This window comes from Anolis sagrei, chromosome 10, assembly GCF_037176765.1.
Source record: "Anolis sagrei isolate rAnoSag1 chromosome 10, rAnoSag1.mat, whole genome shotgun sequence".
NCBI lineage: Eukaryota > Metazoa > Chordata > Lepidosauria > Squamata > Dactyloidae > Anolis > Anolis sagrei.
Genome location: NC_090030.1, coordinates 36587617 through 36607388, shown reverse-complemented (window position 1 = coordinate 36607388; position 19772 = coordinate 36587617). Strand labels below are relative to the sequence as shown.

Below are 19772 nucleotides of genomic sequence, written 5' to 3'. Positions count from 1 at the left end.
GAACTACAACTCCCAAACTCAAGGTCAATGTCTACCAAACCCAGTTTTTTCTGTTGGTCATGGGAGCCCTGTGTGCTAAGTTTGGCCCAGTTCCATCATTGGTGGAGTTCAGAATGCTCTTTGATTGCAGGTGAACTATAAATCCCAGCAGCCACAACTCCCAAATGACAAAATCAATTTTTTTTAGTGGAGGACATAAATTGGACTGTTAGGTGTCTTGTGTCCAAATTTGGTGTCAATTCCCCCAGTGGTTATTAAGTTCTGATGGTCGCATGAACTAACATTACATTTTTATTGATATAGATAAAGACTAATGAATACTGAATTCACGTTTTGTAGAAAAATCAGTAACGCCTCAATATTTTACAATCTGTAGCAGCAGAAAGTGAACTCTGGTTGAGGAGCCCTCCTTGTGTATGACACAAAGCTCTGTATTGGTAGAACTAACGTAGCTCTAAATCCCGCGCAGGGAGGAAACCGGTTCCCGGTTCAACGCTCCAAGATCTTGCAAAGCTTTTGGATCAGGGGACCACGGTGTGTGTGGTTGTTGAACATGTTGTGATCTTGGTTGGGGTCGCTCTCGGTGAAGTAGAGCTCCCCGCCGTGGACGTCCCTCAGGTGCACCGTGAAGTTGTTGGGGTCGAAGCCAAACCACACCGTGCACCTGTAATCCGCGGTACGGATGGAGTAGCCCATCACGCGGATGTCCTGCAGTGCCGGCAGGTCCGAGTTCCAGCCGGGGGTGTCTCCGGGGCGCGGGTACTGGCTGAGGGCGATCGGAGGGTCGGCGGCCGCGTCCTCTCCTCCCGCTCGGCCCGGCGGGAAGTACCGAGCCACGCTCTGCCCCTCGACGCACAGGGACTCCCCGAAGGAGGGCTGCGGGCACGGGGGAGGCGCCGGCAGCCCTGCAAGCTCCGCCAGCGTGGCAAAGAGCGACACCAGCTCCACCGTTGCGTCCGGCTGCCCTGGAGGGAGACACAAGGGGGGGGGCGCATCACTGGGCGGAAGGAGAACAGGATACAGGCCCTCCCCGAGTTACAAACACCCCACTTACAAACAACTCCTAGTTAAGAACAGGGCTGAGACCACACACAGAGAGAGAACTCTTCCCTTTGGAAGGAAGGGAAGGAATGAGGGAGGGGAATCCACTTTTGGAAGGTTGTTATTGTCATGGGGAAAGGTCCTTCCACCGTTGCGGTTGGCTGCCCTGGAGGGGGACACAAGGACAACAGGATACAGGCCCTCCCCGAGTTACAAACACCCCACTTACAAACAACTCCTAGTTAAGGGGAAGGGGAAGGGAAGGTGTAGCGAATTTGTTGATCTATGTTAAATTTTTGATGTATAGCTCTATGTTGCAATGTGGCAGAATTGGCAGAAATAGGGCAGCAATAGTAGAGGCAAGATTAATTTGCATACATGCAGCCGATTGGTCGTATGCAGATGAGTGTAGGCCAGGATTTGAAAGGGCCACTGAGCCAGAATGGCAGTTGGGAGGTAGAGAGCTGAACATTCCAAAGGGGCGGAGTTAAGTTTAAAAATAGGCAGTTAGAGAGTCAGAAAAGTTCAGTTAGGGATTCCTGTTTGTGAAGGACAGTTAGGAACTTCTGTGAGAGAAAAGCAGTTATGAAAATGGAGCTTATTTTCTAAGGAAAATAAAGAAGTGCCAGTGTGGTTTAAGGCGGAATAGAGTTCTGTCAAGAGCATATGAAAAAGTAACATATTTGTTGAAGTGGAACAGTTGAAGTTTGATAGGAAAAGTTAACTAAGTGAATGATATTGAATGTAAGACTCAAGACTGTAACAGAACACACAAATGTAACCATAAGCGTTGGAGCCAGAAGCTATAAATAAACTTTGTTACTTAGTTTACTACAAGAGTGTCTCAAGCCTGTAATATAAAAGCCTCAAGGTTAAAGCTCACAAGAAATCCCAAGCCAATTACATCAATACAAGACAGAAAAGGATTTCAAAGAAAATATCTCTCCCCCCCCCCCCCCCCCACATCGTCACCCTTAAAAAGACACCTGAAGAAGAACTGGAGTAGTGAGAAGTCATCCGGGAAGGGAAGGAGGGAAGGAGGGAAGGAGGGAGGGAGGGAGGGAAATCCACTTTTGGAAGGTTGTTATTGTCGTGGGGAAAGGTCCTTCCACCGTTGCGGCCGGCTGCCCTGGAGGGGGACACAAGGACAACAGGATACAGGCCCTCCCTGAGTTACAAACACCCCACTTACAAACAACTCCTAGTTAAGAACAGGGCTGAGACCACAAAGAGAGAGAGAACTCTTCCCCTAGGAAGGAAGGAAGGAAGGAAGGAAGGAAGGAAGGAAGGAAGGAAGGAAGGAAGGAAGTTCCATCTTGTCTCCTGCCTATATCATCAGTGGGAACCCCCCCTCCCGACACAAACTGCTGCTCTGGCCAGAGAGGGGGTGACAGTTGAGGACAGTTCCATCTTGTCTCCTTTGCTTTTCTAATAATATAATATATTGTATATACATATAATATTTATAATATTATAATGTAATACGATATAATACTACTAATAATAATACAATATTACAATATAATATAGTAATATTACTAACAATATTACAATGTAATGGTATAGTACAATATAGTAATATATAATACTGATATTGTACTATGCTAATAATATAATATATTGTTTGTTGTTGTTCATTCGTTCAGTCGCTTCTGACTCTTGGTGACCTCCTGGACCATCCCACACCAGAGCTCCCTGTTGGCCGTCACCACCCCCAGCTCCTTCAAGGTCAAGCCAGTCACTTCATGGACCCTCTTCCTTTTTCCTTCCATTTTCCTCAGCATAATTGACAGCAGAAGGTGTCACCCCAAAGGAGATTCCTCAGAGAATGCAAGCTGGTTATGGTGACTGTGTTGATCTGAGTCCTGTGCATCGTTGGGCAAGTAAGTTGAAAGATGATGAGATGACACCTTCTGCTGTCAAGAATTCAATGACTGCACGTTGCTTAAGTCGCATTGACCGACCGTCTGTACAGGCTTCCATACTTTGCACTTTAACAAGACAACCGTTCAATCCTAAGGCTTCCTGCCCAAATGGAACTGCAGAGGAGAGTCTACTGAACAAGCCAGTACCTGCTGCATACATTGCTTAAATTGCACTGACCGACCGTCTGCGCAGGGTTCCATACTTTGCACTTTAACAACACAACAGTTCAATGCTAAGGCTTCCTGCCCAAATGGAACTGTAGAGGAGAGTCTACTGAACAAGCCAGTACCTGCTGCATACGTTGCTTAAGTTGCACTGACTGACCGTCTGCGCAGGTTTCCATACTTCGCACTTTAACAAGACAACCGTCCAATGCTAAGGCTTCCTGCCCAAATGGAACTGTAGACCAGAGTCTACTGAACAAGCCAGTACCTGCCGCATACCAGTACTGCCATCTGTTGAAGAGTTACCAAGATGGAGGCATTACTTTTCATTACTTTTGGGGTGACACCTTCTGCTGTCAAGAATTCAATGACTGCACGTTGCTTAAGTCGCATTGACCGACCGTCTGCACAGGGTTCCATATTTTGCACTTTAACAACACAACCGTTCAATGCTAAGACTTCCCGCTAAAATGGAACTGTAGAGGAGAGTCTACTGAACAAGTCAGTACCTGCCGCATACCAGTACTGCCATCTGTTGAGGAGTTACCAAGGTGGAGGCATTACTTTTCATTCAACCCTCATACTTGGCTGGAGTTACACTGTTCCAACTTACATACAAATTCAACTTAAGAACACACCCACAGAAGCCATCGTGTTTGCAACTTGGGGGACAGCCTATCCTTAGATTCTGATTCAATCCTGCCCAACTGGCAACGGAAGGGTTTCGGCCATGACGTTGACGTCTTTGTCAATATGGCCATCTCTCACCTTGGTGCGCTGGCCGGGAAACCGGAGTGAAAGGGTCGATGAAAGGGAAGACGTCTTCTCCCGGGCGCGGGGTGGGCGCGGTCACTCCGGGCACGTAGAACATCAGCGGGACGCGGGTCGCGACGTCGTAATTGCTGTACTTGGCCCATTCGCCATGTTCACCCAAGGACCAACCTAGGCCAGAACAAGAGCTGCTGAAGGAACAGGCCGAGCCTTTGTCCTTCTCTCCAAAAAAGGGATGGGGCCTCCCCAGACTACATCTCCCAGGGGTCCTCAGCCCTGTGCCGCACTCGGCATTAATTCTATAGAGCAGTAGTTCCCAACCTTCCTAATGCTGCGACCCCTTAGTACAGTTCCTCATGTTGTGTTGACCCACAACCATAACATTATTTTGCTACTTCACAACTATCATTATCCTATGAATATGAATCGTCATGTAAATATCTGATATGCAGGATGGATTTTCATTCACTGGGCCAAATCTGGCCCAAATATCCGATACACCCAAATTTAAATACTGGTGGGGTTGGGGGAATTGATTCTGTCATTTGGGAGTTGTAATTGCTGGGATTTATAGTTCACCTACAATCAAAGAGTATTCTGAAGTTCACCAACGATGGAATTGAACCAAACTTGGCACACAGAACTCCCATGACTAAGAGGGAATACTGGGAAGATCTGGTGGACATTGACCTTGAATTTTTGGAGTTGTAGTTCACCTACATCCAGAGAGAACTGTGGATTCAAACAATGATGGATCTGGAGTAAACTTGGCACAAATACTCAATATCCCCAAATGTGAACACTGGTGGAGTTTTGAGGAAAATAGACCTCAGCATTTGGGAGTTGTAGTTGCTGGGATTTATAGTTTATCCACAATGAAATGGCATTCTGAACCTCACCAACGATAGAATTGGACCAAACTTCCCATACAGAACCTCCATGACCAACAGAAAATACTATGTTTTCTGATGGTCTTTGGCGACCCCTCTGACACCCCCTCGCGACCCCCACAGGGGTCCCGACCCCCAGGTTGAGTAACACTGCTATAGAGACACCCACAGAATGCAGGTGGGATTTCTGTATGGATGTATTGTTGTTGTAATCGGGCACTGAATGTTTGCCTTTTATCTTTGGAATCCACCCTGAGTCCCTTTGAGGAGAGAGAGCGAAATATAAATAAAGGTTATTATTATTATTATTATTATTATTATTATTATTATTAAAGCTGTCCCCTGTCACGCGTTGCTGTGGCCCACATGGGGGTTCTGTGTGGGAGGTTTGGCCCAATTCTATCATTGGTGGGATACAGAATGCTCTGTGATTGTAGGTGAACTATAAATCCCAACAACTACAACTCCCAAATGTCAAGATTCTATTTTCCCCAAACTCCACCAGTGTTCACATTTGGGCATATTGAGTATTTGTGTAGAGTTTGGCCCAGATCCATCATTGTTTGAGTCCACAGTGCTCTCTGGATGTAGGTGAACTACAACTCTCAAACCAAAGGACACTGCCCACCAACCCTTTCCAGTATTTTCTGTTGGTCATGGGAGGTCTATGTGCCAAGTTTGGTTCAATTCCATCGTTGGTGGGGTTCCAAATACTCTTTGGTTGTAGGTGAACTATAAATCCCAGTAAGTACAACTCCCAAATGTCAAGATTCTATTTTCCCCAAACTCCACCAGTGTTCACATCTGGGCATATTGAGTATTAGTGTAGAGTTTGGCCCAGATCCATCATTGTTTGAGTCCACTGTGCTCTCTGGATGTAGGTGAACTACAACTCCCAAACTCAAGGTCAATGCCAACCAAACCCTTCCAGTATTTTCTGTTGGTCATGGGAGAACTGTGTGCCAAGTTTGGTTCAATTCCATTGTTGGTGGGGTTCAGAATGGTCTTTGATTGTAGGTGAACTATAAATCCCAGCAACTACAACTCCCAAATGACAAAATCAATTTTTTTGAGTGAAGGACATAGATTGGGTTGTCGGTTGTCTAGTGTCCAAATTTGGTGTCAATTCATCCAGTGGTTTTTGAGTTCTGTTAATCCCACAAACGAACATTACATTTTTATTTATATAGATTATTATTATTATTATTATTATTATTATTATTAAGAGGAGGACACCTTGCAGGAAGCGCCTGGCGGGGAGGGCAGGGGCACCAAGGACTTACCGTGGTCAGCCGTGAACACCACAATGGTATTATGAGAGAGGCCTTCATCATCCAAGCCGTTCAGAAGCTTCCCAACCAACATGTCCAAGTAAGAGACGGAGGCAAAGTAACTCTGGCGAATCCGCCGCTATGGAATAGGCATCACAAGCAAAATCAGCAGGTTGCAATGGCTGAGAAGTCTAGTCAAACAATCTTGGTGTTTTCAGGTGGAAGGTATGCTTGCAAGAGCTACCTCCCAAAGCACATCAAGAGTGGATACCATTTCCATACTGTCCCCCCCCCCCCCCCCCAAATACCCTGGGACAAGCACACTCCCCTGAGGCAGGGTCATTATTCTGTTTCCACCATCTGCTTCTCTGGCCCTGGAACCCAACAAAAAAGCTCCTGTTTTGTAGCAGATTTCCTATGAGGCGGGTGAGGTGGTAGCCCTTTGTGATATTATACATTTTTATTACCCAAGTAGCTGTACGAATTCGTGCAGAAGGCCTTCCTCCCACCTCCGAGGGTCCCGGGGCTTCCTACCTGGAAGTCTTCTGGGATCGGCCCGTAAGGGAAGCTGATGTTGAGGGCTGCCACGTCTTCCCGGTGCCTGATGTCCGTCCAGGGGTTGTATGCCACAGAAGGGAGCTCTTTGGGAATGTCCGGATCCGGGGCCAGCGTGACGTTTTCCAAGGGGTACAGCTTGAGGAATTCCTTGGGGAGAGAAAGAGAGGGGGCCCAGGCTCAGGATGGACACCTCCAGGACCAGGCTTGGAGTAAACCAAGGTCAACATAACGGCCGCACTGTCTTCCTCTGGCTCTATTTGCTGTTCTTTGGATTGCTCCCCTTTTCTATTGCTATAGAACTTCCTTTGTGCTGATTCTTGCATTTTTGCTTTTATGTGGTCCATATAGAAAGTTCTTGCCTTTTCTTTAGAATTTAACCAGTATCTCTTATTATTTAGGGTAACTGTGATGCCCTCAGTTTTTTCCCATCTAAATTTTATTTTATTTTTGATCAGTTCTTCTGTTAAGAAGGAGTACTTTCTACGTCTAGCTAAGGTTTGCTGTGTGACTTCGTTCATAATGACTATTTTATGATGATTATAATATACAGATTTATTACGTTTTCTTTTAGGAAGAAAATGAATCAGATGATGACGAAGAAGAGGACAAAAAATATAGTAAACTACGGAATGGACAAGAGGAAAGAGAACTTAAAAGACTAAGAGAATTCTCCCCAGAAAACTATCAATTGGTGCTACCTCAAGAAGTTCTACAATGGGAGATACCAGAAAACCCTCATGAGTAAAGACTAGGCCTGGGCGGTTTCGTTTCGTTAATTCGTAATTCGTTAATAATTCGTTAATTTTTTCAATTACAAAACGATAACAAACCATTCTGGAGCAATTATTAAAAAAACAAATTTTCAAAAACGTTTTGTAAATGCTTCGTATTTCGATATTGTATTCGTTTCGTTATTGTTTTGAGGTCGTTTCATTATTATTTCCGCATGTCTGGGCCAGTTTTATGGTTTAATTAGTGAAAAAAAATTATAATATCACACCAACAGTCAACAACAGAGGGAGAGGGAAGCTTCAGAAGGTTTTGGAGGTTTTTTAGCGTATTTCGCGGTCGCGTCCGCCATTAACGAATCGATTCGTTATTGTTTCGGAAATCGATTCGTTAATTTTTTACCATTTACGAAATTTCGTAAATATCGAACTTTTTAAAAGGAAAATTTTGTAATTATTTTAAATATCGAAACAAAAAAACCCCCCAAATACAAATCGATTTTAGAAACAAATTTTTCCGTTGTTACCCAGGCCTAGTAAAGACATTAAAATCTACTCTAACAACATCAACGGCATAAACTCACCAAATAAAAGAAAAAGAATCTTTAACTACTTGAAACAAAAGAACCTCGATCTTATAGCACTCCAGGAAACACATATTGCCAACAAGCACGTGAAACATTTGGTACAGGAAAGGCTGGGGAAAGAATTCTACGCGTCATGCAATGAAAAGAAAAAAGGAGCCGTGTTATATGCAAAAAATTGTTTAACCCCATATATTTGTGTATATATGTGTTTGCGTATATATATATATGTGGGTGTATATAAGTGTGTGTATATATGTGTGTGTGTGTATTTGTGCATTTGTGTATTTATACGTCTACATGCATATTGTGTATATGTGTGTGCTTGTCTATATGCATATTTGTGTGTATATATGTTTGTATGTGGATATGTGTATATGTATATATGTATGTGTGCATGCATGTATGTGTATATGTATATCTGAGTGTAAGTATATGTATGTATGTATATGTGTATATATGTGTGTGTGTATTTGTGCATTTGTGTGTTTACACGCCTACATGCATATTGTGTATATGTGTGTACTTGTCTATATGCATATTTGTGTGTATATATGTATGTATGCGGATATGTATATGTGTGTGCATGTGTATATGTATATCTGAGTGTAAGTATATGTATGTGTGTGTATATGTATATATATGTGTGTGTGTATGTGTATTTGTGCATTTGTGTGTTTATACGTCTACATGCATATTGTGTATATGTGTGTGCTTGTCTATTTGCATATTTGTGTGTATATATGTATGTATGTGAATATGTATATGTGGCCGAACATCCAGATCATTATTATTATTATTATTATTAATAATAACAACAACACCAAAAATCCACTTCCCCACGACGTCATGAAACGTTTGAAAAGAATGCTAACCGCACCACTAAAATACGCCAAGAATGCTGTACCCTACACTTGAACCCAACCTAATGTGATGAGAAGAGTAGCTTCCTGGATTTTAAGTGTAGCACTCAGTGGGATTTAGTAAGCGTGATGAAGTGGTACGAATGTTTTAATCCCTTGTTCCCAGAAGGAAGAGCTCTAAGGGATCATAAAATATTTCCCACGGGAGCAACGAGGGCACCCCGAAGCGAAGCGTTTCCACCCACCTTGGGATATCTGAATGGGATGTGAGGTTTGTGGTATCCGACAGCGAGGAAGAATTTCCGGCCGTGCTCTTTCACGATGTCCAAGAGGCGGAGGGCTTCTTCGGTGCTCTGGATGTCCGGCAAGGTCTCCTCGGGCATCTCCGACACGTCCACGGGGCAAAGGAGGTTGGCGTGGAGGCTCCCATCTGCCCCTTTGCAAACCTGGCGAGGAAAAGGAAAAGGAGAGGTGGGCAGGGCGAGGCGAGGCGCTTCCGTCCATGGAACGCAGGGAAAGAAGATCCTACAAAACTATTGGAACAAGGTTTGGCTTTGTCCTCTCCCCTTTCTTCAGATTTCTCCTCTTCGGTCCTATGTATTCATTGATACCCCACTTCACTTATCTATCTATCTCTTCCTACAGAGGCTCAAAGCGGCTCACAATCAAAAACATCACATTACAATCAATATTTTTATATATATATATATAATAGCATAATATTAGTATTATATATTATTATATGGTATTACACTGCAATCTCATTAGTGTCAGAGTATTGACGCTTGCCAGCGGAAGGATTGTTATATCAGCAGACACTGTGTTCAAAATTAGGACTCTGCAGGCTTTTCAGTTACAACAGAAAACTAAGTTTTACTAAGTACATCTATACATGTCTATTCACAGCAAGCTACAGACAGGAACTCCTAGCAAAAATAACAGTCTCGGAACATCTGCTTATCTATCTTCTGGCTGAGACCAGCTCCTCCCTCTTCTTCCCAGCCAGAGGACACGTTATCTCATTTCTGTCAAGGTTACAGTTTCACAGCCTCACAATAGAGTTTCACAATAGAATCCATCTTGAAATACATAGAAGCACACTGAAAAACACATACATAACTAAATAATCCTGACAATTAGTAGCATTATATGTATATTATATTATTATATTGTACTAGCGGTCCCCTGCCAGGTGTTGCTGTGGCCCAGTCTGGTGATCTGGAAAATAAAGTAATGAGAAAGTATTGGTTTCTAATATATGTCATATCTTTCTGCTTGTGGGTAAACAGTATTTCTTGCTGTTTCTTTGTCGGTGTTGATGTGGAGAGTGTCTGGTTTGCCTACTCTGGAACATACAACATATCATTGTCTTTCTTTATGGGTCTGTTTCCAATCTAGGATACTGCATCTGTCATATACATATATGTGTGAATGGCTGGATGGCCCTTTGTCAGGAGGGCTTTGATTATGTTTTCTTGTCCTGGTGAAGGGAGTTGGACTGGATGGCCTTAAGGCAACCTGGGAAGTCAAGACCCCCAGTAACTATAAATGAACTATAAATCTGCAACTCCCAAATGTCAAACTCCATCTGTGTTCATATTTGGGCACATGGCGTATTCGTGCCAAATTTGGTCCAGATCCATCATTGTTTTGAGTCCACAGTGCTCTCTAGATGTAGGTGAACTACAACTCCCAAAACCCAAGGTCAATGCCCACCAAATCCTTCTAGTGTTTTCTGTTGGTCATGGGAGTTCTGTGTGCTAAGTTTGGTTCAATTCCATCGTTGGTGGAGTTCAGAATGCTCTTTGATTGTAGGTGAACTATAAATCCCAGCAACTACAACTCCCAAATGTCAAGGTCTATTTTCCCCAAACTCCACCATTGTTCACATTGGGGCATAGTGAGTATTCGTGTAGAGTTTGATCCAGATCCATCATTGTTTGTGTTCACAGTGATCTCTGGATGTAGGTGAACTACAACTTCCAAACTCAAGGTGAATGCCCACCAAACCCTTTCAGTATTTTCTGTTGGTCATGGGAGTCCTGTGCGCTGAGTTTGATTCAATTCCATCATTGGTTGAGTTCAGAATTCTGTTTGATTGTAGGGGAACTATAAATCCCAGCAACTACAACTTCCAAATGACGAAATCAAATTTTTTTTGAGTGAAGGACATACATTGGGTTGTTAGGTGCCTTGAGTCCAAATTTGGTGTCAATTTGTCCAGTGGTTTTTGAGTTACGTTAATCCCACAAACGAACATTACATTTTTATTTATATCGATTATATTGTATTACATTACAATATTATTATTTGTATATATATTATATTGTTAGCACAGCATAATATTATATATTAGTATATGGTATTATACTGCAATCTTATTAGTAGTATCATATATATGATTATTATATTGCATGACATGATTATACACTAATATATACAACATATTATTAGTATATGATATGGGATTACATAGTATATGATGTCGGGATTCAAAATCCAAAACAGCAAGACGATTTGACAAACAGCCACAATAATGTATACTGGTTTTAAATCATAGAATCATAGAATCATAGAATCAAAGAATTGGAAGAGACCTCATGGGCCATCCAGTCCAACCCCATCCTGCCAAGAAGCAGGAATATTGCATTCAAATCGCCCCTGACAGATGGCCATCCAGCCTCTGATTAAAAGCTTCCAAAGAAGGAGCCTCCACCACACTCCGGGGCAGAGAGTTCCACTGCTGAACGGCTCTCACAGTCAGGAAGTTCTTCCTAATGTTCAGATGGAATCTCCTCTCTTGTAGTTTGAAGCCATTGTTCCTAGTCTCCAAGGAAGCAGAAAACAAGCTTGCTCCCTCCTCCTCCCTGTGGCTTCCTCTCACATATTTATACATGGCTATCATATCTCCTCTCAGCCTTCTCTTCTTCAGGCTAAACATGCCCAGCTCTTTAAGCCGCTCCTCATAGGGCTTGTTCTCCAGACCCTTGATCATTTTAGTCGCCCTCCTCTGGACACATTCCAGCTTGTCAATAACTCTCTTGAATTGTGGTGCCCAGAATTGGACACAGTATTCCAGATGTGGTCTAACCAAAGCAGAATAGAGGGGTAGCAGCAGAATAGAGGGGTAGCAAATGCTTGTTTATGTTTATGTTTAACTGATTGCTTATTATGTTTCATATTTAGGTCCTTGATTGTTGCTGATTTTGTATTGTATTGTATTTTACTGCATTCTAACAGACCAATCTCCCTGCTGTGCCACCTCTACAAAGTTCTGAAGAGACTTATTTTGCATAGAATTATGGAAAATATAGACCCATGTCTGATTCCTTCAGGAAAGGCAGAAGCTGCACATCGCAAGAGCTGAACCTGACTCAGCACATAGAAGATGGCTTTGAAAGGCAGCAGATCACAGGAGCTGTCTTCATAGACCTGTCAGCGGATTATGATACTGTGAACCACCGCCTCCTCCTGAGAAAAATGTATAGTATCACAAAGGACGACCACCTCACCCGCCTCATAGGAAACCTTCTACAAAACAGGAGCTTCTTTGTTGAGTCCCAGGGCCAGAGAAGCAGATGGCGGAAACAGAAGAATGGCCTGCCTCAGGGGAGCGTGCTCGCTCCATCCATGTTCAACATCTACACAAATGACCAGCCACTGCCAGAAGGGACAGAGAGCTTCATCTATGCTGATGATCGTGCCATCACCGCCCAAGCAGGGAGCTTTGAGACGGTAGAACAGAAGCTCTCCGAAGCTCTAGGTGCTCTTACTGCCTATTACAGGGAAAACCAGCTGATCCCTCATCCATCTAAAACACAGACATGTGCCTTTCATCTCAAGAACAGACAAGCATCCCGAGCTCTGAGGATTATTACCTGGGAAGGAATCCCACGGGAGCATTGCAGCGCATCCAAATACTCTGGACCGTGCTCTGACCTACAAGAAGCACTGCCTGAACATCAAGCAAAAAGTGGACGCTAGAAACAATATCATACGAAAGCTGACTGGCACAACCTGGGGATCACAACCAGACACAGTGAAGACATCTGCCCTTGCGCTGTGCTACTCTGCTGCTGAGTATGCATGCCCAGTGTGGAACACATCTCACCACGCTAAAACAGTGGATGTGGCTCTTAATGAGACATGCCGCATTATCACAGGGTATCTGCGCCCTACACCACGGGAGAAATTACACTGCTTAGCCGGTATTGCACCACCTGACATCCGCCAGGAAGTAGCAGCCAATAGTGAAAGGACCAAGGCAGAGACATCTCCAGCTCATCCCCTGTTTGGGTATCAGCCAGCACGCCAACGACTTAAATCCAGACATAGTTTTCTAAGATCTACAGAGACACTCGCTGGAACACCCCAGCAAGCGAGAGTCCAAAAGTGGCAGGCCCAAACCCAGAACCTCAACCAATGGCTGATACCAAATGAGAGACTCCCCCCTGGGCACACAGAAGACGGGGCAACTTGGAAGGCGAGGAACAGACTGCGCTCTGGCACCATGGGATGCAGAGCCAATCTTTAACATGCGAGTGTGGAGAAGAGCAAACCGCTGACCACCTGCTGCAATGCACCCTGAGCCCTGCCACATGATGCACAACGGAGGACCTTCTTGAGGCAACACCAGAGGCACTCCAAGTGGCCAGATACTGGTCAAAGGACATTTAACCAACTACCAAACTCACAAGTTTTGTATTTTTCTGTTTGTTTGCTTTGTTCTGTTAGAAATGTAATATAATTGACTGGCTGCTCTGACACGACAAATAAATAAATAAAATAACATGTTGGATGCCGCTTTCGGTTGCTCCGTGGGAGAAAAGCGGGATACAAATAAACATTTATGATTAATGTGAGAGTTGGGGAGACCTATCCACACCCAACTAGAATACCCGTTCGTTCACCTTCGTGTTTTCATATTTCTCAGAGGAAGGATGGAAAGCCGGAATGGTCCAACTGTATGGATAGTCATCGGTATGGTTCGAGGAAATCCCTAGACAAAAGAAGAGGCAACGTATATTATATAGACTACCACTTATGATATAATACAATCTATATATATATAAATGCTCTGTGTGTTGCAGCTCAGAGTAAGCGAAATATAATGCTTCACCTTGCTTCCAAACATCACCACACAAGAGCTGTCGTTTTATAGTTTGTTGAGGAAAAAAATCCAAGTCAAAATAAGGTAAGTATTGTAAAGTTCCAAAGATTAAGGTTAAATGCAGAATATAGTTCCAAAGATCTTCAGGTAAAAACAGGAGACACAATCCTATTGGCCAAGTTCAAACCGTAGTCCCAGGTACAAGGAATGAAACAATTGCCCCATGAATCACAATGCAAGAAATCCCAAACGTGCTGCTTTCCAGGCTAAGGTTATTCCATGAAGCTTGCAGGCTAATAAACTACGTTGAACTGACGCTTTCCCTTGGTTTGAAAGAAGCCTAAATGCGTTTCTAACAGGAAAACATTACATGAAATCATTGCGATGACCTTTCACCGAGCTGGTTTCTCGTCTGCCAGCCAGGCAAGAACTCCGCCTGACCCGCAAATCAAGACGAGCTTGCATTATCACGGGGTGTCTGCGCCCGACACCACTGGAGAAATTACACTGCTTAGTCGGTATTGCACCACCTGACATCCGCCGGGAAGTAGCAGCCAATAGTGAAAGGACCAAGGCAGAGACATCTCCAGCCCATCCCCTGTTTGGGTATCAGCAGGTCACTATCAAGGCTTTCAGTATTTTCGGTATCAGCATGGGAAGGAGGCCAATGCCTCCCCACCTGTTCGCTATCTCCTTCGTTAACATTCTTTTCTCCTGAGAACCGCTGTGTTGATGTTGACTCTGCACTGTCTGACTCTGCACTGTCTGTGGGAGCCGCAGGCTCAGAGATCTGAAGCACAGAAAAAGAGCCAGGAATCTGAATCCCATCATCCTCATCATCACAGAACATCTCAGCCACAACACTGTGCGTAATGAGTACCTTAAAAACAAAAGAACCAATGAACGAAATCACATCAAGCATGCCTGCCACAGATGTAGGCGAAATGTCAGGAGAGAATGCTTCTAGAACATGTCCATACAGCCCGAAAAACCTACAACAACCCAATGATTCATGAAAGCCTTCAACAATACATGGTAATGTTTTTAATGTATACTCAACAATAAATCTTATTTATCGGGGGATCCACGAGAATGCGTCAGATCCAAGACGTCCAACAGTTTCAACACTTACCTGGGTGAAACACTTTCCCGACTGACATGGTGATGTAGCCGTTCTCCTGGAAGTACTGCGGTAACGTGGAGTAGTTTCCCGCATGCGCCCTCCAGTAGGAATTGAAGTCGTAAAGCCTGGTGGTGTCCGGCCTTCGCCCGGTCAGGAAAGACACCCTGCTCGGGGCACAGACCGCTTGCTGGAAGGCAGGGGAGGGCAGGAGGAAGGCAGAGAGAGTCAATGGGCAGCACAGCTCTGGCGGGTCGAGCCCTCCATGCAAAGCATGCACTCAATGGCGCAACACAGGCTAGGCATCGTACCGCCAATCCACACCATCTCCAGATAAGTAATTTCATTTATTTATTTATTTAACATAGTTGTACCCCGCCTTTCTCTGCAAGGCGGCTTACAACATGTAAGCGCACAATCCAAACGATATTAAAATTAATCCCTCTACCATTTTATTTTGTGTTTGCTTTATTGTATTTTCCTGTTTGTTGCACTCCAGAAGAGAAACGATACTCTCTGACTTTAAAACACACCACACGTTGAGTGAAAAACCAATCCTTTTTATTGAAGCTGAGTAAAAAAAGCCAGTAGAAAGAAATGCTTGTAAAAAAATAGGAAAATTTCAAAATGTAAAAGATCAGTAAAATGCAGTAATTCAAAGCAATGTCCACAAAAGATATAAAAACAAGTGCAAAGAAGCCAGAATGGATGTCCAAAGAACTTCTAACTGTGCTAAAACACAAAAGAGACATGCACAAGAAGTGGAAAAAGGGAGAAATCACCAAAAAAGAATTCAAATAGCCAACACCGGTAGGGAAAAAGTCTGTAAGGCTAAAGCACAAAACGAGCTCAGGCTTGCCAGGGACATTAAAAACAATAAAAAGGGCTTCTTTTCTTATGTCAGTAGAAAAAGGAAAAACAAGGAGGCGACAGGGCCTCTTCGAGGAGAAGATGGGGCAACACTGACAGGGGGTGATAGGGAAAAGGCAGAACTACTTAATGCCTTCTTTGCCTCGGTCTTCTCACAAAAAGAAACACAACAAGATGAGTCCACAGCAGACAAGGTCACTCTGCTGGCTGTTGTATTGGATCGCACGTCGGACACTTCCTAAGTGTCTAGGACTGTGTGATGTATCGGCAAATAATGCATGCAGATCCCAGTAAGGTGGCCTTCTGCAGCTGGTAGATGGTAATCTTGTCAGTGCTGATTGTTTTTAAGTGCAGGCCAAGGTCTCTAGGCACTGCACCCAGTATGCCAATCACAACCATTATTATTATTATTATTATTATTAATATTATTATTATTATTATTACTATTAGAAACACAACAAGATGAGTCCACAGCAGACACTCTGCTGGCTGTTGTATTGGATCACACGTCGGACACTTCCCAAGTGTCTAGGACTGTGTGATGTATCGGCAAATAATGCGTGCAGATCCCCGTAAGGTGGCCTTCTGCAGCTAGTAGATGGTAATCTTGTCAGCACTGATTGTTTTTAAGTGCAGGCCAAGGTCTTGAGGCACTGCACCCGGTGTGTAAGACTGTAGGTTTTATATAGCAATATTAAATGATCACTCACAAGCCGGTTTTGCTTGGAAATGAATATATTGCTTGTATCTCTGCAGCAAAGGAAGACACTACTGACTTTTTCCCACCACCACTTCCTTTTATACACCTTTCCTGCCCATCTCCCTCCTCTTCTCAGTTTCCTCATTAGAGCTTGTTGCTTCACAAGTTCCAATACAAGGTTTCCAGTGCTCTCTGCTGGCTTCAAAATATTACAGAGAAAAGGCAGCCAGGATGATTCAGTCAGGATGTCACGGAGGGAAATTGCGATGTCTTCATGCCGTCAGAAATTGACTCCTGACACAGTGTGCCGATCACCACTGGGACCACCTTGACTGGCTTGCAGTTTGATCTTTAAACCCTCATATCGTGTCAGCTTTTCCACTTGTTTTCCAGTAAGGTGGCCTTTTGCAGCTGGCAGGTGGTAATCTTGTCAGCGCCGATTGTGTTTGAGTGCAGGCCAAGGTCTCGAGGCACTGCACCCAGTGTGCTAATTACCACTGGGACCCCCTTGACTGGTATTATTATTATTATTATTATTATTATTATTATTATTATTATTAGTTGTGAGTTTATGTAAGTGTATGTTGGTCTATTTTGGTCATGGGTTGCACAAAAAGCAAATTGTGATGTGAGCGGCACCCTTGAGCTGCACCATTGTATGTATCTAAGGGGGCTTGAGCATCCAGGGACTCTGGCATCTGTCCACAGAAGGTCCAACCCAGAGGTAACTTTCAATGGTAAGCAAACAGTATTTTGCCCCCCCCCCTCAACCAATTACTGATATATATTTTCTGTTCGTCGAGGGAGTTGTGTGTGCCATATTTGGTTCAATTCCATCCTTGGTGGAGTTCAGAATGCTCTTTGATTGTTGGTGAACTATACATCCCAGTAACTACAACTCGCAACTTGTTTGAGTCCACAGTGCTCTCTGGATGTAGGTGAACTACAACTCCCAAACTCAAGGTCAATGCCAACCAAACCCTTCCAGTATTTTCTGTTGGTCATGGGAGTTCTGTGTGGCAAGTTTGGTCCAATTCCATCCTTGGTGGAGCTCTGAATGCTCTTTGATTGTAGGTGAACTATACATCCCAGTAACTACAACTCGCAACTTGTTTGAGTCCACAGTGCTCTCTGGATGTAGGTGAACTACAACTCCCAAACTCAAGGTCAATGCCAACCAAACCGTTCCAGTATTTTCTGTTGGTCATGGGAGTTGTGTGTGCCTAGTTTGGTCCAATTCCATCATTGGTGGAGTTCTGAATGCTCTTTGATTGTCGGTGAACTATACATCCCAGTAACTACAACTCGCAACTTGTTTGAGTCCACAGTGCTCTCTGGTTGTAGGTGAACTACAACTCCCAAACTCACGGTCAATGCCAACCAAACCCTTCCAGTATTTTCTGTTGATGGGAGAACTGTGTGGCAAGTTTGGTTCAATTCCATCATTGGTGGAGTTCAGAATGCTCTTTGATTGTAGGCGAACTATATATCCCAGTAACTACAACTCCCAACTTGTTTGAGTCCACAGTGCTCTCTGGATGTAGGTGAATTACAACTCCCAAACTCATGGTCAATGCCAACCAAACCCTTCCAGTATTTTCTGTTGATGGGAGAACTGTGTGGCAAGTTTGGTTCAATTCCATCCTTGGTGGAGTTCAGAATGCTCTTTGATTGTAGGCGAACTATACATCCCCGTAACTACAACTTGCCTATGTCAAGGTCTATTTTCCCCCAAGAGTGCCTCAAGAGCACCCCTGGCGAAATCAACTATACCGCGACTGCTTACTTTGCGTAAGGGTTGCGCCGCCCCTGGTCCAACCCCCCATGCGCACACACAACACTGTAAATGTGGTGAAGAGCACGCAACTGCACACTTACTTGGGCGAAGGCGTTTTGGAAGACTACGCTCCGGGAGGCCAGCTGGTCAATGTTGGGGGATCTCACCAGTTTGTCCCCGTAGGACCCCAAGGCGGGGCGCAGGTCGTCGGCGATGACGAGGAGGACGTTCATGCCACCTCCAGAGACAAGGGAGGAAGGAGAGGGCGGTGAGTCAGCGTCAGTTGGGGAACCAAGAGCGCTAATTTTAACTCCTCTTAACCCTATTAGAGAAGCCGCCGCTGCCGGCGGATCAACGGCCCGTGCGGAGTACGACCACTGGGAAGGATTAACACCACCCGACTTGCTTAAGCCACCCCAGGCACGGCTAGAAAAGCACTGCGGAAAGGAAGGGCAGCAGGCAAACCGTACACTGAGGCCGGGATGGGGTGTTGTAGGGTTTTTCGGGCTGCATTGCCATGTTCTGGAGGCATTTTCTCCTGACGTTTCGCCTGCATCTATGGCAAGCATCCTCAGAGGGAGTGAGGTCTGTTGGAACTAGGAAAAAGGGTTTATATATCTGTGGAGTGACCAGGGTGGGACAAAGAACTCTTGTCTGTTGGAGCTAGGTGTGACTGAGTTGTTGAAGGTTTTTCCAGGCTATATGGCCATGTTCTAGAGGCATTCTCTCCTGACGTTTCGCCTGCATCTATGGCAAGCATCCTCAGAGGTTGTGAGGCCTCTTGGAACGAGGAAAGTGGGTTTATATATCTGTGGAATGACCAGGGTGGGACAAAGGACTCTTGTCTGTTGGACCTAGGTAGGAATGTTTCGACACCACCTTGATTAGCATTGGATGGCCTGGCAGTGCCTGTGATAGTCTTTTGTTGAGAGGTGATTAGATGTCCCCGATTGGGTTGTTGTAGGTTTTTTTCGGGCTATATGGCCATGTTCTAGAGGCATTCTCTCCTGACGTTTCGCCTGCATCTATGGCAAGCATCCTCAGACGTAGTGAATTCTGTTGGAACTAGGAAAATAGGTTTATATATCTGTGGAAAGATCAGGGTGGAACAAAGGACTCTTGTCTGCTGGAGCTAGGTGTGAACGTTTCAACTGACCACCTTGATTAGCATTTGATGGCCTGGCAGTGCCTGGAGCAATCTTTTGTTGAGAGGTGATTAGATGAGGAACCACAGAGAAGTCAAGCATGTGGGCAACATCAACGGAAAGGAAGAAACCACGAAAATGGACAAAATCTGGCTACCAGTATTTTAAAAACTCTAAAATTGCAACAGCACAACAACAGAGAGGAAACAAACAAGGACATCTAATCACCTCTCAACAAAAGATTGCTCCAGGCA

General features: G+C 44.3%; 1 protein-coding gene across 1 annotated transcript in view; it reads right to left on the bottom strand.

The window, feature by feature from the left end:
* Window positions 1–278: 278 nt before the first annotated feature.
* IDS (iduronate 2-sulfatase) overlaps window positions 279–19772 on the bottom strand; it is a 20392-nt gene continuing 898 nt past the window's right edge. The window contains exons 2-9 of the mRNA XM_060756467.2: window positions 18475–18611; window positions 15039–15216; window positions 13707–13795; window positions 9042–9242; window positions 6598–6768; window positions 6076–6202; window positions 3900–4073; window positions 279–965 (exon numbers count right to left, since the gene is read on the bottom strand). Of these exons, the coding sequence (XP_060612450.2) occupies window positions 490–965; window positions 3900–4073; window positions 6076–6202; window positions 6598–6768; window positions 9042–9242; window positions 13707–13795; window positions 15039–15216; window positions 18475–18611 (1553 nt within the window). The 3' untranslated portion in view covers window positions 279–489. The remainder of the gene's footprint in view (window positions 966–3899; window positions 4074–6075; window positions 6203–6597; window positions 6769–9041; window positions 9243–13706; window positions 13796–15038; window positions 15217–18474; window positions 18612–19772) is intronic.